Source organism: Lepidochelys kempii, chromosome 8 (assembly GCF_965140265.1).
Source record: "Lepidochelys kempii isolate rLepKem1 chromosome 8, rLepKem1.hap2, whole genome shotgun sequence".
Lineage (NCBI taxonomy): Eukaryota > Metazoa > Chordata > Testudines > Cheloniidae > Lepidochelys > Lepidochelys kempii.
The window spans coordinates 53,374,722-53,394,848 of NC_133263.1; the positions used below are offsets into that span (position 1 = coordinate 53,374,722).

At 44.2% G+C, this 20,127-nt stretch overlaps 1 protein-coding gene across 3 annotated transcripts in view; it reads left to right on the top strand.

The window, feature by feature from the left end:
- XPR1 (xenotropic and polytropic retrovirus receptor 1) overlaps positions 1–20,127 on the top strand; it is a 242,870-nt gene that overhangs the window by 171,466 nt on the left and 51,277 nt on the right. For all 3 annotated transcript variants that reach the window (XM_073356577.1, XM_073356578.1, XM_073356579.1), the window contains 3 exons: positions 11,619–11,806; positions 14,425–14,604; positions 18,778–18,943. In XM_073356577.1, coding sequence (XP_073212678.1) covers positions 11,619–11,806; positions 14,425–14,604; positions 18,778–18,943 — 534 coding nt within the window. The remainder of the gene's footprint in view (positions 1–11,618; positions 11,807–14,424; positions 14,605–18,777; positions 18,944–20,127) is intronic.

The window sequence follows — 20,127 nt, forward strand, 5'->3', positions numbered from 1 at the left end:
TCTCGGTCAAACCAATCAAGTCAGCTACTGGTTATACCCGATGATATGTAATACCTTTCCCATGTTACATATGTAAGTAATACTTTTGTAACATGCTGTAGTTATACTGACTTCTTACTTCTATTCTTAGTGGAATCTCATGCAAATGTTGTCACCTCTGTGTCCTCTGGACCTTCTGTCATTGACAGTTACATCCATTTTATCTCTCCTGGGGTGCTCTTAGGATTCATATTTTGTATATTACTTATTCACTGGAAGAAGGAATTGGTATTGCCTGCTGTAAAACTGTAGGTTCACAGACTGAGGGTCCAGTTTCAAGCAGCATTATGCCATGCAATTTCATCCTTTTAAAAAGTTTCTTACTGAAATTTCTGGGATTTCAGTGCCAGGTCCTTATTGGGCTGACCTGATGGTATATTGCTTTGTTGGTAAATTTTGACAAGTGCACAAAAAGGCAATCAATCCTCACATCACCTGCGCTTTGTATTTATATTGGTTTGCTTCCTCTCATCAACGTAAAACCCCCTTACTTATTGTGGTACATTACACACAACCATCAACCGTAGAAATCAGGCTAGAGCGGGAATTCTGCCTTGTTGCAAGGAGCTTTTTCAGTTGCATACGAAAAGGCCTGATTTTTGTCTCCAGTGGAGGGGTAGTCTGTTTAAATAATGCAAAAGAAACAGCTAGCAAATCAACCGATATCTCTTTGCACTAGGGAAAGCCCATGTATTCAATTTAAAAGAGTTTTTAATCAGGTATTTTTAAAATTGAATTAAGTCATCTTCAGGATAAAATGTTTGTGCTTTGGAAGCTGTTTGCTGAATTGCTTTCCTTATTTTTCTGATAGATGCAATTTTTTTCTTTGAGTGATGGTCCCTGTATGTATTCCAAATGTGGGTGTGAATGCGTGCCATATGCCAGAAGGTCCTCTTAGCAGTGTCCTTTGTGCTTGCTTGCAGCAGAGGATATAGTAGGCCATGCGGGTCGATGCCTCTTCAGTTCCCTCTTACTGTCATGTGGCCTGAGTTGGGACCCACTGTTCCTTCGTGCTCTTAGTTTTTACTAAGAAAATGATTTCATCTGTTTTTTCTGTACATAGTAGTTGTTCTGCTGTTAGATAGTTGTATATAATATTGTTAGAGTTAGTAGTAGTTAGTATTAGTCACCTGCATTTGGGGACTGTCTCCCCTCTCCCTGGGGACTGTGCCCCGCATGCTGGGGTTCAAGAACTGTATATCCTGACCATGGCCCTTCTCTGTGAGCAACAAGCACCAGAGGTGTTTCTGTTGCCTCCGTGAGGTTGACATCACGGCGTGTTGCTCTATCTGCCAGTTGTTCCCACTTCATACCCAAGAAGCTCAGGAACTCTGCCTCTGTAAGTTCCTGGTTCAGGAGTCAATGCGGCTGCATGTGCATTTGGATCTGGGACCGTCAGAATCGCTGGTAGAGCGACCATCACTGGTGGTGAGTGCCCTTCTGACCACTTCTCATGCCCCAGATCCAGCAGTATCACTGATGAAGGACGAGCCGAGGTGTGAGAGTAAGAAGTACTCTCACGGGCACAAGAGCAGGTCCCTGCAGCAGACTGCTCATAAACACAGCGTTTCCTCCCCAAACCAGTCAAGGTTTGGTGAGACGTTGCATGCAGAGACCACCACACCAGTGCCCAAGCTTCCCTGGGTGGGGAGGGAAAAGCCTGGTGCAAGAAGGATCCGATGGTGCCCGTCTGGACTGTTCATTGATGCCTGCATCACCCATCCCACCACCACCTCCACGCTGCTTGAAGAGCTCCTGGACATTCTCCAGCTTCAGGGCCTCATTCAGTATTAACGAGGCCATTCTCAGTCCAGTGCACGCAGTGTCATACACCCTTCCTCATGTGCCCCCGCTCCTAAGAGGGCAGAGCTGAGGTATTTTGTCTGGGAGCAGATTTTCTTTTCTCCCACCCACCCTTCAGGTCTCTTGTCATCCACGCGGCTGCTGAACGGGCACGCCAGCACCTGCAGAAATCGACACCTGCAGATTGCACGGCTAAACGTATGGACCTGTTGGGGAGAGAGGTGTATTCTGCGGCAGCCTTACAATTTCACATAATGAACTATCAGGCTCTGCTAGCCAAATATTTTAATAACGATGTGCGGCTAGCAGAGTTCTGGGACAAACTGCCACCAGACCAACAGCAGCAATTTCAGGTACTGGTGGATGAGGGGATGCCTAGTTGCCGAGATGGGCCTCCAGGCAGTGGTTGATGTGGAAGACACATCCTCTCACTCCCTTGCAATAGGAATAGTCATGCACTTGTGACTCATGGCTACAGTCATCCGGCTTTCCTTGGGAGGCAAAACTACTATCGAGGACCTCTTCTTTGAAGAGGACAAAATGTTCTATGCAAAGACGGACGAGTCCCTTCGCTCACTGAAGGACTCCAGGGCCATGTTGCAATCCCTAGGGATCTATACCCCAGCTCAGTGGAGCAGGCAATAGTGCCAACAGTTCTGTCCGAACCCACACATGCGCTACCCGGCCTACTACCAACAATAACAGGATGCCCCATGCAGGCAGCAGGGTTCCAGTGGCCGTGCTTCCAAGTCTCAGCCACGGCCGCCTCCTCGACCCTCTCCCACCAACTACCAAGGCCCCAGTTGTGACGCGTTGGTTGAGAACTGTGAGTCTTCCTCATTGCCACCCATGGTGCCCCATGTTGTCTTTGGGGACTGTCTTGCCCTGTTCGCCCACAACTGGGGTAACATCTCATCAGTGCATTGTCCAACAAGAAGCAGATGCTCTTCTTACAAAAGGCTCTATAGAGTATGTAGCACCTCTGTATATGGGGAGAGGCTTCTACTCCCCGTAGTTCCTCATCCCAAAGAAGGGTGGAGGGTGCTACCTCCTTCTCAACCACCTATATCAGAAAATCCAAATTCTGTATGATGACAATGGCATCTGTTGTCCTATTCCTCCCAAACCAGGCCTGGTTCCTGGCTCTCGACATGAAGGACACCTACTTCCATGTCGATGTTGTGACATTACACAGGGTACAGTCTGGACTTATGGACAGCTGTGTTCCCTCAATTTTCCAACCTGGGTTGCCTTTTACACTGCATCACTGTGAGAGCAACCACTCCTGGCCTACCCCCACACAGCCTCCAGCACGTAAATCACTCCCAGTTATACTATATGGGTGCTATAGCCTGCCACTCATTAATCATACTGCAGGGCAGCACCAGCAAACTCCTCGTCCCAGACTTTCCCTAGATAGGTGCTTCTTGTACTGCCCAGCCTCTCCTGGACAATAGAAGCTCATATAAAGTCTGTCATTTTCGTAATATAAAATGATACACACAGGTCCTGTTATCCCAAATGAAGTTTCCCAAACACTTCAATGCAAAACCACACTGGTTTAGATAAAGCAATAAAATAAGTTTAACTACAGAAAGATAGATTTTAAGTGATTATCAGTAACGAGGCACACACATCAGAATTGGTTACTATAAAATAAAAGGTCAAACACCACTAACACCTAACTTAACAAGCTAGTGAATTCAAGCTCCAAATGACATACCTCCTGGGTTCCCAAAATTCCCTGTCCGGCGTGCTCAGCAGGATTCTGTACCTCAACCACAAGTGAGAATTGCTAGTGCAACCTTTTGATAGCTCTTCCAGAAGTGGAGCACCCCATGCTTGGGTCTCTTCGCCTACCCCCAAGAACCGCAAGTTGCCCCTTTATTGTTTCAGGGGAGCCATCAGAGGACTCATAGGGTGATGTTCTTCTCCCCTCCGCTATGCCTTCCCCCCATTCCCCTCCTCCCACAAGTGCTATGCAGTATCCACTAGGACTGCACTACTATAATACTCATAGTCCCATTCTGGCCCTGTCAGTTTTGATTCATGGACCTTCTCAGAGACTCTACCCGCACGCCACTCTGTCTTTGTGCCCTCCTTACACAAGATTGGGGCTGGTTCCTGTATCCCCATCCAGGCCCTCTTCACCTCACAGTCTGGTTTTTGGATGGGATTCAGGAGTAGACAGAGCATGCTCCACCCAAGTGCAACACATCCTTATCATGCAGAAGGGCATCCACTGGGGCCTTTTACCAAGCTGAATGGAAAGGATTCACCTCATGGGCTCACTGCCATCACCATCCACTGAGTATGATATCCGTATCTGTCATCCTCGATTACCTTCTCAATGTCAAAATATCAGGCCTTGCTCTCAGCTCTATACGTGTCCACTTGGCAGCACTTAATGTTTTTCTTCCCCCTCTTCCTATGGATGGTGCCTCCATGTTTATGCACCCTATCACCATCTCTTTCATGAAAGGTGGTCTCAATACTTTCCCACTAGTCCTCAAGCCCACAGCCCCTTGGGACCTGAATCTTGTTCTCTCCACCCTCACAAAGCCACCCTTCGAGCCACTGGCAACATGCTCCCTCTCCCATCTCTCCATGAAAGTAATGTTCTTAGTGGCCATTATCTCAGCTAGACAAGTCAGTGAACTGGGGGCCATGATGGCTGACCCCCCCCCCACACACACACCTACGCCGACATAACACTGTTCTCGGGAGACAAAAAAATCTCACCGCGTTCTAGGTGAGACAGCGTTCTATCAAACTCGCCTCCCCCCTCCCCCCCGTTCCTTGTTCCCTGACCGCAGTGACAAAGTTCTTCCTCTACCTTGGTGGGTCCTGCGCTTATTGGCAGATTTTGCTCACCTCAGAGATTTATGGCAGCCCTCAGTTTGGCCACTTTCATGGCTCAAATCTGCCGTTCACTCAGATAACCTCATCACTGGCCAGCATGGGGAAAAAAGAGTAAGAACAATCCCCGCAGTTTCTGCTGATCCACCATGTGGGTCGGGGACCAGCTCAGAGACCTTCACCTCTGGTGGAAGCTCCTGTGTTGGGTCAGGAGTTGGGAGGTTTGGGGGGAACCTGGACCCGCCCTCTACCCCAGGTTCCAGCCCAGGGCCCTGTGGATTGCAGCTCTCTAGAGTGTCTTCTGGAACAGCTGCACGACAGCTACAATTCCCTGGGCTATTTCCCCTTGGCCTCCTCCCAACACCTTCTTTGTCCTCACCACAGGACCTTCCTCCTGATGTCTGTTAATGCTTGTACTCCTCAGTCCTCCAGCAGCACATCCTCTTACTCCCAGCTCCTTATGTGCACACCTCACTAACCGGAGTGACAGCCTTTTTAAACCAGGTGTCCTGATTAGCCTTAATTAATTCTAGCAGCTTCCCAATTGGCTACAGGTGTCCTAATTAGCCTGCCTACCTCAATTAGTTCTAGAAAGTTCCTGAGTGTTCTGGAATAGTCCCTGTTCTCTTACCCAGGGAAAAGGGACCTGCTTAACCTGGAACTAATGTATCTACCTTCGACCACTCTCTTGTAGCCATCTGGCCTGACCCTGTCACACTGCCCCCTCCAGAGACGACCCCACCCCCTACCCAACCCCCCGTCTCCTGACTGTTCTGACCCTTATCCACACCCTTCGCCCTCTGACAGGCACTCACTGGCAGCGGCAGGAAGTGGAGCAATGTGTCCCCAGCCCGCTCTGCTTCCCGCCGCCGGTGAGTGGGGAGGTTGGGGAAAGGACGCTCCCCCCATACTCACCGGCAGCAGGAAGCGGAGCACTGCAGTTGGGAGCTGGCAGAGTAGAGCAGGCTGGGGCTGGGCTCCTCTACTTCCCGCCGCTGGTGAGTGCAGAGAGATTGGAAAAAGGACACCCCACCCCATACTCACCTGCGGCGGGAAGCGGAGCGACGCGGCCCCAGCCCGCTCTGCTTTCCTTGCCCCAGACCCAGCCGTGTCTCTTGCGGGGGGGTTGGGGAAAGGTCCCGCACTCACCTCCAGCGGGAAGCGGAACGCCACAGCTGGGAGCTGGCAGAGTGGAGCGGGTTGGGGCCGGGCTGCTCCGCTTCTGCCGGGGGGGGGGGATCCCTTCCCCCAAGCCCCCTCCCCCAAGTGATATAGCTGGGGCTGGGGGGAGGGAAGCGGAGTGGGCTGCTCCCGGCCCCCCGCTAATCCCCTGGGCCACTCTGGGACTGCAGGGCCCCCAAAAGTGCCCCCCCAGAGCTCCTGCCTCCCAGACTCTGGTGGGGGAGCCCCTGACCACCCCTGAGACCCTCTGCCCCTTATCCAACTCAGAGCAGCGTGTTGGAGCTTTACTGCGTTGTATGCGAACCCGCAGTATATCGGGTCGCGTTATATCAGGGTAGAGGTGTACCATATTCCACAAGGATAGTTTCTTTACAGCTACACCCTAAGTTCCTTACCAAGGTCATGTCAGCGTTCCACCTCAATCAGTGTGTCCATCTACCTGTCTTCTGTCTCATGCGGACAGGATCCTGCACTCCCTTGTTGTCCACCTTGCACTGGCATTCTGCCTCCACAGGACCCGCACCGTTTGTGCATCAATGAAAATATTTGTAACCATTGCCGACGAATCCAAGGGCTAAATCCTCTCTTCCCAGTGAATCTATCCAATGTACTGTCACATGATGGTGTCACAGCACACTCAGTGCAAGCAGCCAGGTTGGCCTGCCTAACAGACATCTCGTGGCAAGACATCTGTCATGCAGCAACACACATTCACATCCCACTATGCCGTCACCCAAGGGGCAGCTGTGGATGCTGCAGTGGGCCATGCCATACTACAGACTGCAGTTCCTCTCGCATCCTTGCACCTACCTCCAGACTGATCACTTCTTGCTACTCACCCATGTTTGGAACACACATAGGGACCATCACTTGAAGAGGAGGAAGAGGTTAATTACCTGTAACCAGAGGTTCTTCGAGAGGTGTGGCCCCTATTTGTATTCCAATACCCATCTTCCATCCCCTCTGCTGTGGACTGGACTACTCACTGGAAAAAGGGTCACTGGAGAAGCATTGATCCACCTGGCCTATTGTACCCTCAGCTGCAAGCACAAGGGGATGCACGATGCACATGTGGGTCAAGGGATACTGCTAAGAAGACCTTCTGGCTCTGGTGCATGGTGGGCATGTGCACTCATATTTGGAATACAAATAGGAACCACACGTTTCCAAGAACCTCCAGTTTCAGGTAAGTAACCTCCTCTTATTACCACCCTCTGTGTGTCAAGGGGTCTCTTTTAGTGTGTGTGTTTATGCAACTTCATGCATTGTCTTCACATTTCTGTCTATAGCTTGCATATTTGATCTCTGTGAGAGCTGGGACTACCATTAAAGCCAACCGTGTGTTTGTATTTATCTTGAGATGTGAAATTGGTGTATTTTCAATGTTCACAATGAAAAATCATTATAATGGTAGTAATGAATTCATGACCACAATCCTCATCGTCAAAAATATGCACCAAAACTGATGTGAATTAGTGTGCTTCCATCAGGAGACATGACCTGAAACCTGTGAGTTTCTACAAATGTTGGGAAAATAAAAGTTGTATGGGTATTTGCAGCTATAAAGTTAATTTTAAAACTTGCTCCTTTGCTGACATTTTCCAAAGTGTTTTGTGAGTCTGCTTGGTATAAACAAGATGTCAAGGCTATAAATTTGTAATTCCTCAGGGCAGGCATTAGAACTTGGAAGTTCAATTACAAAACACACTAACCAGTACCGTCTGATTTTTAAAAAATCAACAGCATCTGGAGAGCTGGGTTTTTGAGTAACCTGGAGTTCACAATGGTTGCAGCTATCGCAAGTGGAACCAGAGAGTGTCTTTTTAATAGGGTAGACTGTCCTTCACTAACTCCTATGGGGGCATGACCCCTTTCCATGTCACATCTTGTTTGCTGCAGTATCTAATGTTTTATAGCTCCTGAGAGCCTGTATGGCTTTGAAAGTACATTGAAGCAGGGGTATGGTTTGTTACTTATTAACAAGTACAGTTTTACACGATGCCTCATGACAAGCAAATTTTCTTACTATAGCAAGGATCATCTTCACTTGTAAAAATATGGAAGGTGGTAATAGGACAGACCAGTGTATTTGGATACCATGAAATATCCATGTGGTGTTAGCTTTTCTATATTAGCATCTTTCATAAGATGTTAGTGAATATGGAACTTGTTAATACATTAGTGAAGTGAAGTTGCTAATTCATAGTTTGTACCATTTTCAGAGTACAGGGATAAAGCTAGAGCATTCAAATGATAGGAGGTTCCTGGGGAGGAGAAAAACCCTGACTCTAATTACTTCCATTTCGCAACATATTTGAACAGGATTTCTAAGAGAGAGACCCATGATTGCATGTTGATAAATGCAATATCAGAACCTGAACAGAAAAGAACTGAAGCAGGTTGTGACCCCCTTGGGGGCATCAGAACAGAGAGAACCTCTCATCTGTTAACATATTGAATGCCTCTTGTACCATAGCTTTAACTTGCCTACTAAGTGTCAGTTGATGAAGGTGTAACAGCTAAATATGTGGTGTTATTGACTTTAGTAATTGGTCTGACGTGAAGTATTAGAGCGAGGTGAATAGCAGGTTAGTAAGGCAAGCCTTTCAACTCACTCTTTGACCATAGAAATCTGGGGGTAACCAGTAAACACTATCATGGTGCTCTTATACTAGTCTTCATTTACACACACCACAAAAGTGCTACATCATCATCATGTTCCCATTACGCCTCTGGCGTTTAGGGCAGCAACGAAGATCCTCCACTTCTCTGTTTCTGGCAGGTTTTTTCAATGGTTCCCCAGCTGTGCCCCAGGTTTTTCAACTTGGCTTCCACAGCTCTTTGCCATGTTTTCGGGTGGACTCGTTTTTGCTTGCCTTCAGGTGTCCATATTATTGCTACTCTGGTGATGGAATCAGTTTCTATCTGAAGCGCGCTGCCAATCCATCTCCACTGCCTCCTGGCACTGATGGTGCTCGTATCCTCTTGGCTGCACTGTGTCAATAGATCTTGGTTTGAGATTGTTCTGGGCCAAAAGATACGGAGGATTTTTCTGAGGCAGGTTGTATGGAATGAAGACAGTTTAGACATGTCATACTTTCTCATTCCCCAGCATTCTTGAATGTTGAAAGTACGGAACTCTGATAAATTCTGAGTTTGATTTTTGTGTTGTATTTTGATGATTTCCAGACTGTATTTAAGCTCCTGCAGGTGTTCCTGGCTTTATTGATTTTGTTCCGGATATCCTGGCTTGCTCCACCATCCTGGTTGATGGTGCTCCCCAAGTGTATGAATATGTTCTCACCAATGTAGAAACAATCTTCTATCCGTACTGGTGCTACATATTTTGCCATAAAGGACCGTCTCTTCTCGAGAAGTCAGAACTGCAGTAACAACAGAGTTGCAGGTCAAGCTTAGAGTGCATTGACAGAGCAATATAGGGAGGATTTTACATGTTATCAGCCCACAACACTATCTAGTTCAGGCCAGTCCTAATAGTGCTTCATTTTCATGAGCAGAATCATCCATAACACTGGAAATAAAAAGGAAACGGTTGAAAGTGGTTTTTGGTTAGACCTCCAATAAACTGTTCTTGATTTGTTGTCAGACTTGTCGTCCCTTCTTCAATACAGGCAGAGACTGACTCCTAGGCCAACTGAAATTATACAGAAAATAATGGTGAAAACTGATGCATAACAATTTTCACTATTTATATGGTGCTGTAATTTTGCATGGCAATTAGATTTTTTTAAGACTTAACAAATAGACCCCTCAAACTCTCTCCCACTTGTGGTTCTCAGGTTCTGTCCTAGCTCTGGTACACCTAATGGGGCAAGATCCCCACTCATCCTTGCCTTTTACCAAGAATTGATAAGTGTAATTTATTCTCATGATGCTCCATCATAATTCTTCATAGTGTTTCCAGTTCAATACTTTTGGGTCTGCTTTGCCCAGAGCAAACAGGTTGATATCCACTGTCTGTCCCTTTCTATGTGTAATTGTTTCTTCCCTTTATTTGCAAGCAACCCCCTGATCTTGCATGCCCCTGGCTCAAAATAAAGTTCAGATGTATATTTTCACTGTTCCTATCATAAACTAACTTAGCTGTCACCCTCTTCAGGACATTTTTAGTAAAATCCTTTTGTATGCTAATTAGACTTCTGCTGATTTGGCTCTGTGTTACCTGAAACCTGTTTAAATTTATATCCAAGAGCGATAATGCTAAGGGACAATATTTGTATAATTCCTCCTTATCCATAATTTCTATCTCAGTAATTCCAAGCAATATGAATGTCGGCCAGATGAATGAAAATGATTAGAGACCATTTCATGTGGAGAGACTGAAAAGATTGGTGCTATTTAGTTTAGAGAGGAATTGAATAAGACGGTGCGGTGGAAAAAAATTAATTGACACAGAGCAGTTAAATTGGGTGCTCCTGTCCAGCCTTTCTATTAAATAAAATAAATAAATAAAAGATTGGGAAGGAGCAGGAGGGAGAAGGGAATATTCAATGAAACTGAAATTGATTAAAAAAAACAATTTAACTCACCCATCAGTAACAAACCTTGCTTTGGGCAATCAAGAGGGTAAAATTTTACAAGGTTGCCTGGGCTGGACAAAGATAAAGCTTCTAGTTTAAAGAGTTGATTGCTCCCTTTGTTCAGTCCTACAAGCTTTTGAAGACCCATGTGTTTTTACTGCACCTCAAATGGCAATCTGCATTTCACCAACCTCACTACAGTGTGTTGAATTTAGTGAATAGACAGATTTAGCCCTGGTTTAAATAGTGTGTATTGTATTTCATTGGCTTGGTCTGAGGCTAAAATATTTGTTCCTCCATTTGCAGAGAAAAAATGAGACTTTGAGAATTTTTTTGTTTAACCACAAACTTAGAAGAATATTCAGCTTCTTCTAGTTACAATTCCTGCTGGTACCAATGCTTCAGTTTCACATGATGCCTACCAGTAAGGGAGTAGGATGTTGTTGATGGCCTGAGTGGGAGATGGAGCAGAGCTAGTAATCACTGGCATGTTCAGAAGTAGTCATACAAAAATGTAATATTTTCTTCTAAGCTGGGGCAGAAACAAATTGGGGTAAAAGGAGACTTAAAATACAGTGAGGACAGTTAACCATTGGAACAATTTACCCTGGATTGTGGTGGATTCTCCATCACTGGAAACCTAAGATTGAATGGGTTTTTTCTAAAAGATCTGCTCTAGATCAAAAAGGAATTAATTTGGGGAAGTCCTATGGCCTGTGCTATTCAGTAGGAGTTATATTAGATGATCAAAGTGGTTCCTTCTGGTGTAATAATCTATGAATCCCTGATGTTTGACCATCTTAAATTTTACTTATGAGGTGAGGCTTGGGAAGACAGGTGTACTGTTTAATACCAAATAAAGCTTAACTTTGATCATTTGGCAAAAAAGAGGAAACTCAGACCACCACATGCAACTTCTCTTGTTTGGCTGAGGTCAAGTGACAGATCTTCTCCCATCCCCAAGAACAAAGCGAGTCAGAACTTCAATCTGGATTTAGGGCAAAGGGTCTTGTCTCCCCACTGTGTTCTACTAGCTAGACTATGAGGCTCTGGATTAAGAGTACTACCCCTTTCTTGTGGGGTATGTATATTATCTGCTCTTTACCTTAGGATCAGCATAAAGAAGCAGAGAATTGTTTTGGCCTGCAACATGGCATGTATGATATGATTATGCACTTAAATTCTCTCTGGCAGGTGTGTTTTTTATAGAGGGACCAAATGTGTGGCCACTGGTGAGAATCTATCGAGGTGGCTTTCTCCTGATAGAATTCCTCTTCCTCCTGGGCATCAATACATATGGCTGGAGGCAGGCTGGAGTGAATCATGTCCTCATCTTTGAACTCAATCCCCGCAGCAATTTATCCCATCAGCATCTCTTTGAGGTAAGCATAACAAGCCACAAGAGCCACGGTGCATTTTAAACATCAGCAGAATAAATCATCCTGTTTCCTTGGAATGAATGGTAACATAACTATCGAGAGAAGGTTCAGGAAAGGCCAACAAAAATGATTAGAAGTATGGAGCTGCCTCCATATGCGGAGAGATAAATAAGCCTGGGACTTTTCAGCTTGGAAAAGACACGACTAAGGAGGGGATATGGTAGAGGTCTACAAAATCATGACTGGTGTGGAGAAATTAAATAAGGAAGTGTTACTTACACCTTCTCATAACCCAGGAACTAGAGGTCACCAAATGAAATTAATAGGCAGCAAGTTTAAAACAAACAAAAGGAAGTATTTCTTCACCCAAACCACAGTCGGCCCGTAGAATTCTTTGCCAGAGATTGTTGTGAAGGCCAAGATTATAACAGGGTTCAAAAAAGAACTAGATAAATTCATAGAGGATAGGTCCATCAATGGCTATTAGCCAGGATAGGCAGGGATGGTGTCTCTAGCCTCTGTTTGCCAGAAGCTGGGAATGGGTGACAGGCGATGGATCACTTGATGATTCCTGTTCTGTTCATTCCCTCTGAAGCACCTGGCATTGGCCACTGTCAGAAGACAGGCTACTGGACTAGATGGCCCTGTGGTCTGACCCTGTAGGATGTTCTTAAGTCAAGAAAAGGAGGTTACTGATGTGTTACTGATTTCTTTCAGAGTAACAGCCGTGTTAGTCTGTATTCGCAAAAAGAAAAGGAGTACTTGTGGCACCTTAGAGACTAACCAATTTATTTGAGCATAAGCTTTCGTGAGCTACAGCTCACTTCATCGGATGCATACTGTGGAAACTGCAGAAGACGACATATACACAGAGACCATGAAACAATACCTCCTCCCACCCCACTCTCCTGCTGGTAATAGCTTATCTAAAGTGATCACTCTCCTTACAATGTGTATGATAATCAAGTTGGGCCATTTCCATCACAAATCCAGGTTTTCTCACCCTCTGCCCCCCCACACAGAAACTCACTCTCCTGCTGGTAATAGCCCATCCAAAGTGACCACTCTCCTTACAATGTGTATGAAAATTAAGGTGGGCCATTTCCAGCACAAATCCAGTTTTTCTCGCCCCCCCCCCCCTTTTCCAAAAACCACACACACAAACTCACTCTCCTGCTGGTAATAGCTTATCCAAAGAGACCACTCTCCTTACAATGTGTATGAAAATCAAGGTGGGCCATTTCCAGCACAAATCCAGGTTTTCTCACCACCACCACCCCCAAAAAACACACACACACAAACTCACTCTCCTGCTGGTAATAGCTCATCCAAAGTGACCACTTTCCCTACAATGTGCATGATAATCAAGGTGGGCCATTTCCAGCACAAATCCAGGTTTTCTCAGCTTCCCCCCCCCAACACACACACACAGACTCACTCTCCTGCTGGCAATAGCTCATCCAAACTGACCGCTCCCCTTACAATGTGTATGATAATCAAGGTGGGCCATTTCCAGCATAAATCCAAGTTTAACCAGAACGTCTGGGGGGGTGGGAGAGGGGTAGGAAAAAACAAGGGAAAATAGGCTACCTTGCATAATGACTTAGCCACTCCCAGTCTCTATTTAAGCCTAAATTAATAGTATCCAATTTGCAAATGAATTCCAATTCAGCAGTTTCTCTCTGGAGTCTGGATTTGAAGTTTTTTTGTTGTAAGATAGCGACCTTCATGTCTGTAATTGCGTGACCAGAGAGATTGAAGTGTTCTCCGACTGGTTTATGAATGTTATAATTCTTGACATCTGATTTGTGTCCATTTATTCTTTTGCGTAGAGACTGTCCAGTTTGACCAATGTACATGGCAGAGGGGCATTGCTGGCACATGATGGCATATATCACATTTGTGGAATGTGCAGGTGAACGAGCCTCTGATAGTGTGGCTGATGTTATTAGGCCCTGTGATGGTGTCCCCTGAATAGATATGTGGGCACAGTTGGCAACGGGCTTTGTTGCAAGGATAGGTTCCTGGGTTAGTGGTTCTGTTGTGTGGTATGTGGTTGTTGGTGAGTATTTGTTTCAGGTTGGGGGGCTGTCTGTAGGCAAGGACTGGCCTATCTTCCAAGATTTGTGAGAGTGTTGGGTCATCCTTCAGGATAGGTTGTAGATCCTTAATAATGCGTTGGAGGGGTTTTGGTTGGGGGCTGAAGGTGACGGCTAGTGGCGTTCTGTTATTTTCTTTGTTAGGCCTGTCCTGTAGTAGGTGACTTCTGGGACAGACAGAACCTGGATTTGTGCTGGAAATGGCCCACCTTGATTATCATGCACATTGTAGGGAGAGTGGTCACTTTGGATGAGCTATTACCAGCAGGAGAGTGGGGTGGGAGGAGGTATTGTTTCATGGTCTCTGTGTATATAATGTCTTCTGCAGTATGCATCCGATGAAGTGAGCTGTAGCTCACGAAAGCTTATGCTCAAATAAATTGGTTAGTCTCTAAGGTGCCACAAGCACTCCTTTTCTTTTTACTGATTTGATTATAGTGATGAAAGCAACTCTTCCTTGGGCTCTATAATATGGAATTCAGAATTTTCTTAACTTCGTTTCTCTCCTCCATCTTTTATTAGATTGCTGGATTCCTTGGGATGTTGTGGTGCTTGAGCCTGCTGGCATGTATATATGGCAAATTCACCCATGTCCCTATGCAGGTGAACCCACTCATCTTGTATGGATTCATGTTGCTTTTCCTCATCAACCCCACCAAAACTTTGTATTACAAGTCCCGGTTTTGGCTGCTCAAACTGTTGGTAAGTCTGGAACCTCGTACAAATTCAAGAGAAACTGATGTGGGTAATTGAACTTAAGTAGTTGAAGTGTGTCCAAATACATCACTAATTTTCAGACTTGGAAGTGTAGGCCACACAATTTTATGCATGCTTTGATTCAATAGTACTCAAGCAAGTCCGTGCGTAAAGAATTAGACGTGTATTTGTTGAGCATAGAGTTACAGAAGTTACTCTCAGTCTTTGTACTATTTCTGTTATGCTCTTCATACCAAGGGTATGTACACACACACAAAAATAAGCATATGTGGTGTATGCATGCACATACAAATGTACCATATAGCTTTCCTCATGTCTCAGTCATGCTCACTGTATCTCTTCCCTAGCAAAGTAGTTTGGGTAACATTACAAAGGGCTGCAAAGCAAAACTGACAGAATGCTGTTTGCCCAAACTGAAAATGGGCCAATACTCAAATAGAGTATTCATGGGTGGCAGACTATAGCTGAGGTAACTTTCCTTTTATAATAACTAGTTGAAACTACTTTTTCAACATTTCTTTTCTATACTTGTTCTGAATGAGAGAGATTAATATTTTAGTATTGGCTATTATTTCCCTAGTAACAAAAATCTGTAAAAAATGAATGGAAACATATGCTAATGCAATATTAAGATTATAAATGTAAACATCAAACCAGTAGTTTTCAGCCATCTTGACCCAGGGATCTCTTTCCAGTTTTTCCCAGAATGCATATACCCCTGCCGCCACACCATATGCCCACACACCCTTTAATTTTCATTACTTTTAATCAGATTGATTCTGTCATCTTTTCACTCTTGCTGTTACTGCTGTGAAGGCTTGGGTTCTGTCTGGGTTTCTTAGAAGACTTGAAATTTTCTGGCTAAATAATTTTTTGCTCAATTTGCACTGTAAAAATACTGAGTGATTTGCAGGAGGGAGGATTAAGGCCGTATAGGTGGGTCCTGGAGTATCCTCCTCTGTGGAATTATTTTGCTAACACTTGCTAAATATTTTTTAAATGGTGCTATCTGGAACAATTCAAAGATAAGACATAAAATTGGTTTTCAGCATGAACATGTATATGAATATACAAGTAGACATTAAGTGTATTCAGATTTTGTTTATATACATCTTATTTTAATCTTTAAGGGTTCAATTTTCTAATAGTTTTAACATGCTGAGTCCCTGCTCCTTTTATGCTCCCTTCTTTTCCTTTTCCCTTTCATCATTCAACAGATCACCCTCTCTCTTACTCACAAGTGCTTTTTCAGATGCAATCTTGCTCCTTTCTCCTCCCCTCCTTTCTTCAGTCCCTAGCCTGGCCACCTGTATTACTGCCGCCTTATCTGAGGGAAGCTAGGCTAGTCTCCAGCCTCCCCCTCCCACACTCCATCCCCATTGGAAATAAATTAGCAGGGAGTTTATTAGGGTCCATCCTGGTTCAGTTTTTGCCTTCCGTTGAGGAACAGAAGACATCTCTCACCTCCAGATGCTCTGCAACATAAACTAGTTATATTTCACTCTGACACAAAGGCGGGGTTTTCCAGACCAATATTAGTTCTTGAAGGGAATACAACACTTTTTTCCATAAAAGGAACTATAATTGGTTTTATTTCTGTGGGGAGTGATTGTGTGGGTTCCAGTCTCTCAATTATAGCATTATTGTGGCACCACTAGGATAGGCACAGTGAAACATATTGGCATGATAGAGCTAGAAAGGAAGCACTCGAAGTCTTCGCAATGACAGCAGCTTTGGAAATTCTGCACAAAGTCAAAGGACCTCACACAGTTGTGCCCATAAGGTAGTAAATGAGACTTTTTTCCCCCCTGTAGTCCCCCATCACTGAAATAACAAGCTCTGATTCATGCATGGCAGGTTACCTGCACAGCTTCTTAGCAGACAGATTGCACATTTTGCTTCACATTAAGCATTGCAACTGCTGTGTGTAAGTTAATGAACAAAGACTAGTTGATGGACTACATTGGGAGTGATGGTGGCAAGCGGAGATAACACAATAATGAAATGAATTGAGCTAGCAAAACTATTAAAATATAAAAAAGCAACTTCTGCAATTATTACTGCAATAACCAGAGTTCACAGGTGCAATCTAGTTAATAGTTTTCTTTGTAAGAAACCTTGGAGGTTGACACATCTACGTGAATCAGAAAAGCTTGCCCCTTGTGACTAATTGGAATCTGAAGGAGAGAAGCCACTTATACAAAAGGTTTCTAATGCACAAATCTCATTGCCCATTTTGACACTAACAATAGACACTTAGTCCCATTTATTTATCTTGGGTACAAATTCAAAACTATGTATTTCATTAGCTTCATCCAGTATATTCTGTGCCTTTGGACAACTCTCTGGGCTGGTATACACAACTTTTTTACCGCTTTCACTATATCTATTTAGAAATAGATTGTGGTATAATCCACCCATTGTGTGAACAGTGACATTGGTATGGCATTTGCATCAGAATAGTTTTTCTTTATTTCTATCCAAATTTATTGAAATTTGCTGTATGTTATAAGCATCTTTATATGGGTGTACCTGTGTCCATGCTAGAGGTTGTAGTGAATTAATCACCTCTCTGTCTAAACTGATATAGTGAAAGAACAAAAACTTTGTGTATAATAGCACTTTGGCTGTGAACTCAGTAAGGCATAGTGAACTGACACCTACAGGCTTGAGGTCTCTTAAGGAGAGATGGCTCACAAAATGCAAGATGACCTTAATGTTGCAAAATAATACAGTACATTTAACTATATGTAAGGCCAAAAAGCAAACAGACCACATGAAAGAATAGCTATAGGGGCAATTTATGTTCACCCAGATATTATCAAAGAGGGGTTCTGACTACATAAGAATTTTTTATGAGTTAGCCAGGAAAGATCCCTCCTGGCCATATTAGAGCTCATTCTGCTAGGGCTCGAGCAGTTTACCTGAGATATGTAGAGCAGCGACGTGGTGCTTGATTCACCCATTTACCTAGCACAGGCCTCCAGATCAGATGCCAGTATTGCCACATAGCTGAACCCTTCAGCTGAGAACGATTGTCCCTAACTCTCATGTGCTTCTTCTTGGGCTTTGTGATGTGCATTGTCCTAGAGGAACACAGCTGTGTCTCTAGTTCACACACTGAAATGTAGTCTTTAAAGTAGCTGTGGCTTGATCCATTCATTGCTTTGAAGATTAGGACCAAAGTCTTAAACTGGCATCAGAAACTGACTAGGAGCCAGTGGAGAGACTTGAGCAAAGCCCTGATGTGCTGTGTTCTGTTTTCTTCCAGTGTCTGCCCTGCATATTAATAGTAGAAACCTTTTACTCCTCTACAGATCAGTTTTACCCAGTGTTTTCTTAATAGAAAGCTTCATAAATGTCTGAACTGCAGGACAATACTGGTGTTATCTTTTAGTTACTATAACTAACCAGTCAGGGTCAGTTGTAATCAAAGGTAACGGAGCATGAACATTGCCTGCTTTGAAAGGAGTGTAACTGCTGTCAAGCCTTGGAGGGAAAGTAGGCTGGGATGGAGAGGGAGTCTGATTAATATTTGACAGTTAAAATTTCCTCTGCTTTTTTAATGTAACCCTTTAAACTCTTGAGGGATTTGGGGGCCCTACATTAAGGTTGAACACTGCAGACACATGGTCTTAGGGGTTGGTATACGAATCTCAGTCAAGGTCAGATTAGAGGCCAAGATAGTGGTCCTGGACCTAGTGGGTGTCTGGTGTGGAATGGGGAAGAAGCATACTAAGATGTGCAAGTGGTTATGGTGGAAATACTGGGGAGGAGGGGTCAGAAGCTATTGTCAGTGTCATAGATTGGGAAAGATTGGTTACATAGCACACTCTTAAGTGGGGATTGTGAGTTTCTTTGGAGAATCTTGGCTCTCGCTTTGAAGAGATTAAAAAACTCAGGCCAGCCAGAAGGGAAAGGCTGTGAATAACTGAACACAAGGGGAGGAAATGGATGTCTGAAAGAGGAAATGTTATGCTCAGTTCTTGTGAGCGACGGGGAAGTTCTATGCCAGGAGGAGTGATGAAATGGCAGATCTTTGGGGGGAGCAGTGTGATATTTCATGTTAATTCAGCACAGTCTCATCTCCTGCCACTGTACTGTCAGTCTGCTCTATTAATATCTTTCATGCTAACTTCATGCTGTTTTAATTCCCAGTTCCGGGTGTTCACAGCCCCCTTCCATAAGGTAGGCTTCGCAGATTTCTGGCTGGCCGATCAGCTCAACAGCTTGGCTGTGATACTTATGGACCTGGAGTACATGATCTGTTTCTACAGCTTTGAGCTCCAGTGGGACAACAGTGCCGGACTGTTGGCAGATACAGGTATAGTAGTGATGAAGATGTGATGGTAACAAATATGTATGAACACTTTGCCCAATAGTCCAGGAACATTGATACAAACTGAACATTTCAATAGGCAGATTATCTTTCTGTCCTTTAGCAAAAATTCTCCCAGTGACATAGGAAACTCATCCCATCATAAAACACAGCCCTAGAAATTTTATTCTCCCATCCCTTACTGCCCTATTTTCCAATCCATTCGTCTGGTATAACCTGCTTCTGTGACTGGGATGACCTGTGTTTTTCAAAACTTGTTTGCCAAGATTTTGAGGTGTTCTTTGGCAGAGGAAAGACACAGCAGTTTTCCAGGCTTGGCTGGCAGTTTTTCATACTCTTTTCCAACCATGCAATCACAATTAGCCTTTTGTTGCTGCTTAGTGTTAGTGATTCATAGAAGCATTGCAAAGCTGATTACCAAGCATTCAGGGTTTATGGGGAAATAGTCTCATGAGGATTTTTTCCCCTAAGGGCTCTTCTCCTGAGGGTCTTCCATATTCCTAATACAATTGTGTGGGTTCCTTTCTGTTTGATCTGTGCTTTCCAGACTATTTCTTCCAGGTCCTATGTTTCAATGTTGTCTTTTCTTCTGGATGGAATGGCAGGAACTTTCTCAGAGCTCATTGGTGCCATTCATTATTCAATTACAGTTGGCATTGAGAGAGACAAGGGCTATGCACACTGCCTCCACATCATTACTAGCTTGGAGAGCAAGAGACGATATCTAAATTTTAACTCTGGTCTTCCCCATGGCAAAACATTATCTTATGCCTCTGGACGAGTCCACAGTCATTGTCTTTCCATTTTAACCAGTAACCACTGACAAATCATTTTGACAGTGGGCCTTCAGCATATATTGAGAGAACTTGAAGCCTGTTTTCTGCATACATTAGCATTACTTTCTATTCCTCCAGTCTTGCCTACTTCAGAACCTTCCACCTGGTTGTATTAAGGCTGCATTCTAAGGGTCTTTTCCCTGTAAGCATTAGAATTAAATTAAACTGTTTAAAACAAAAAACTGTGTATACTAAAGTTTTCTGCATCAAACTAAAAAGTGGAATAAGAACACAGTTTCCCCTGGAAGAAATACTGATTGATCGATCTGAGGGAGTGAACAAATTCTGTATATTGATCACCTGATGTTTTTCAGGTGTGCTGAGCACATTTTG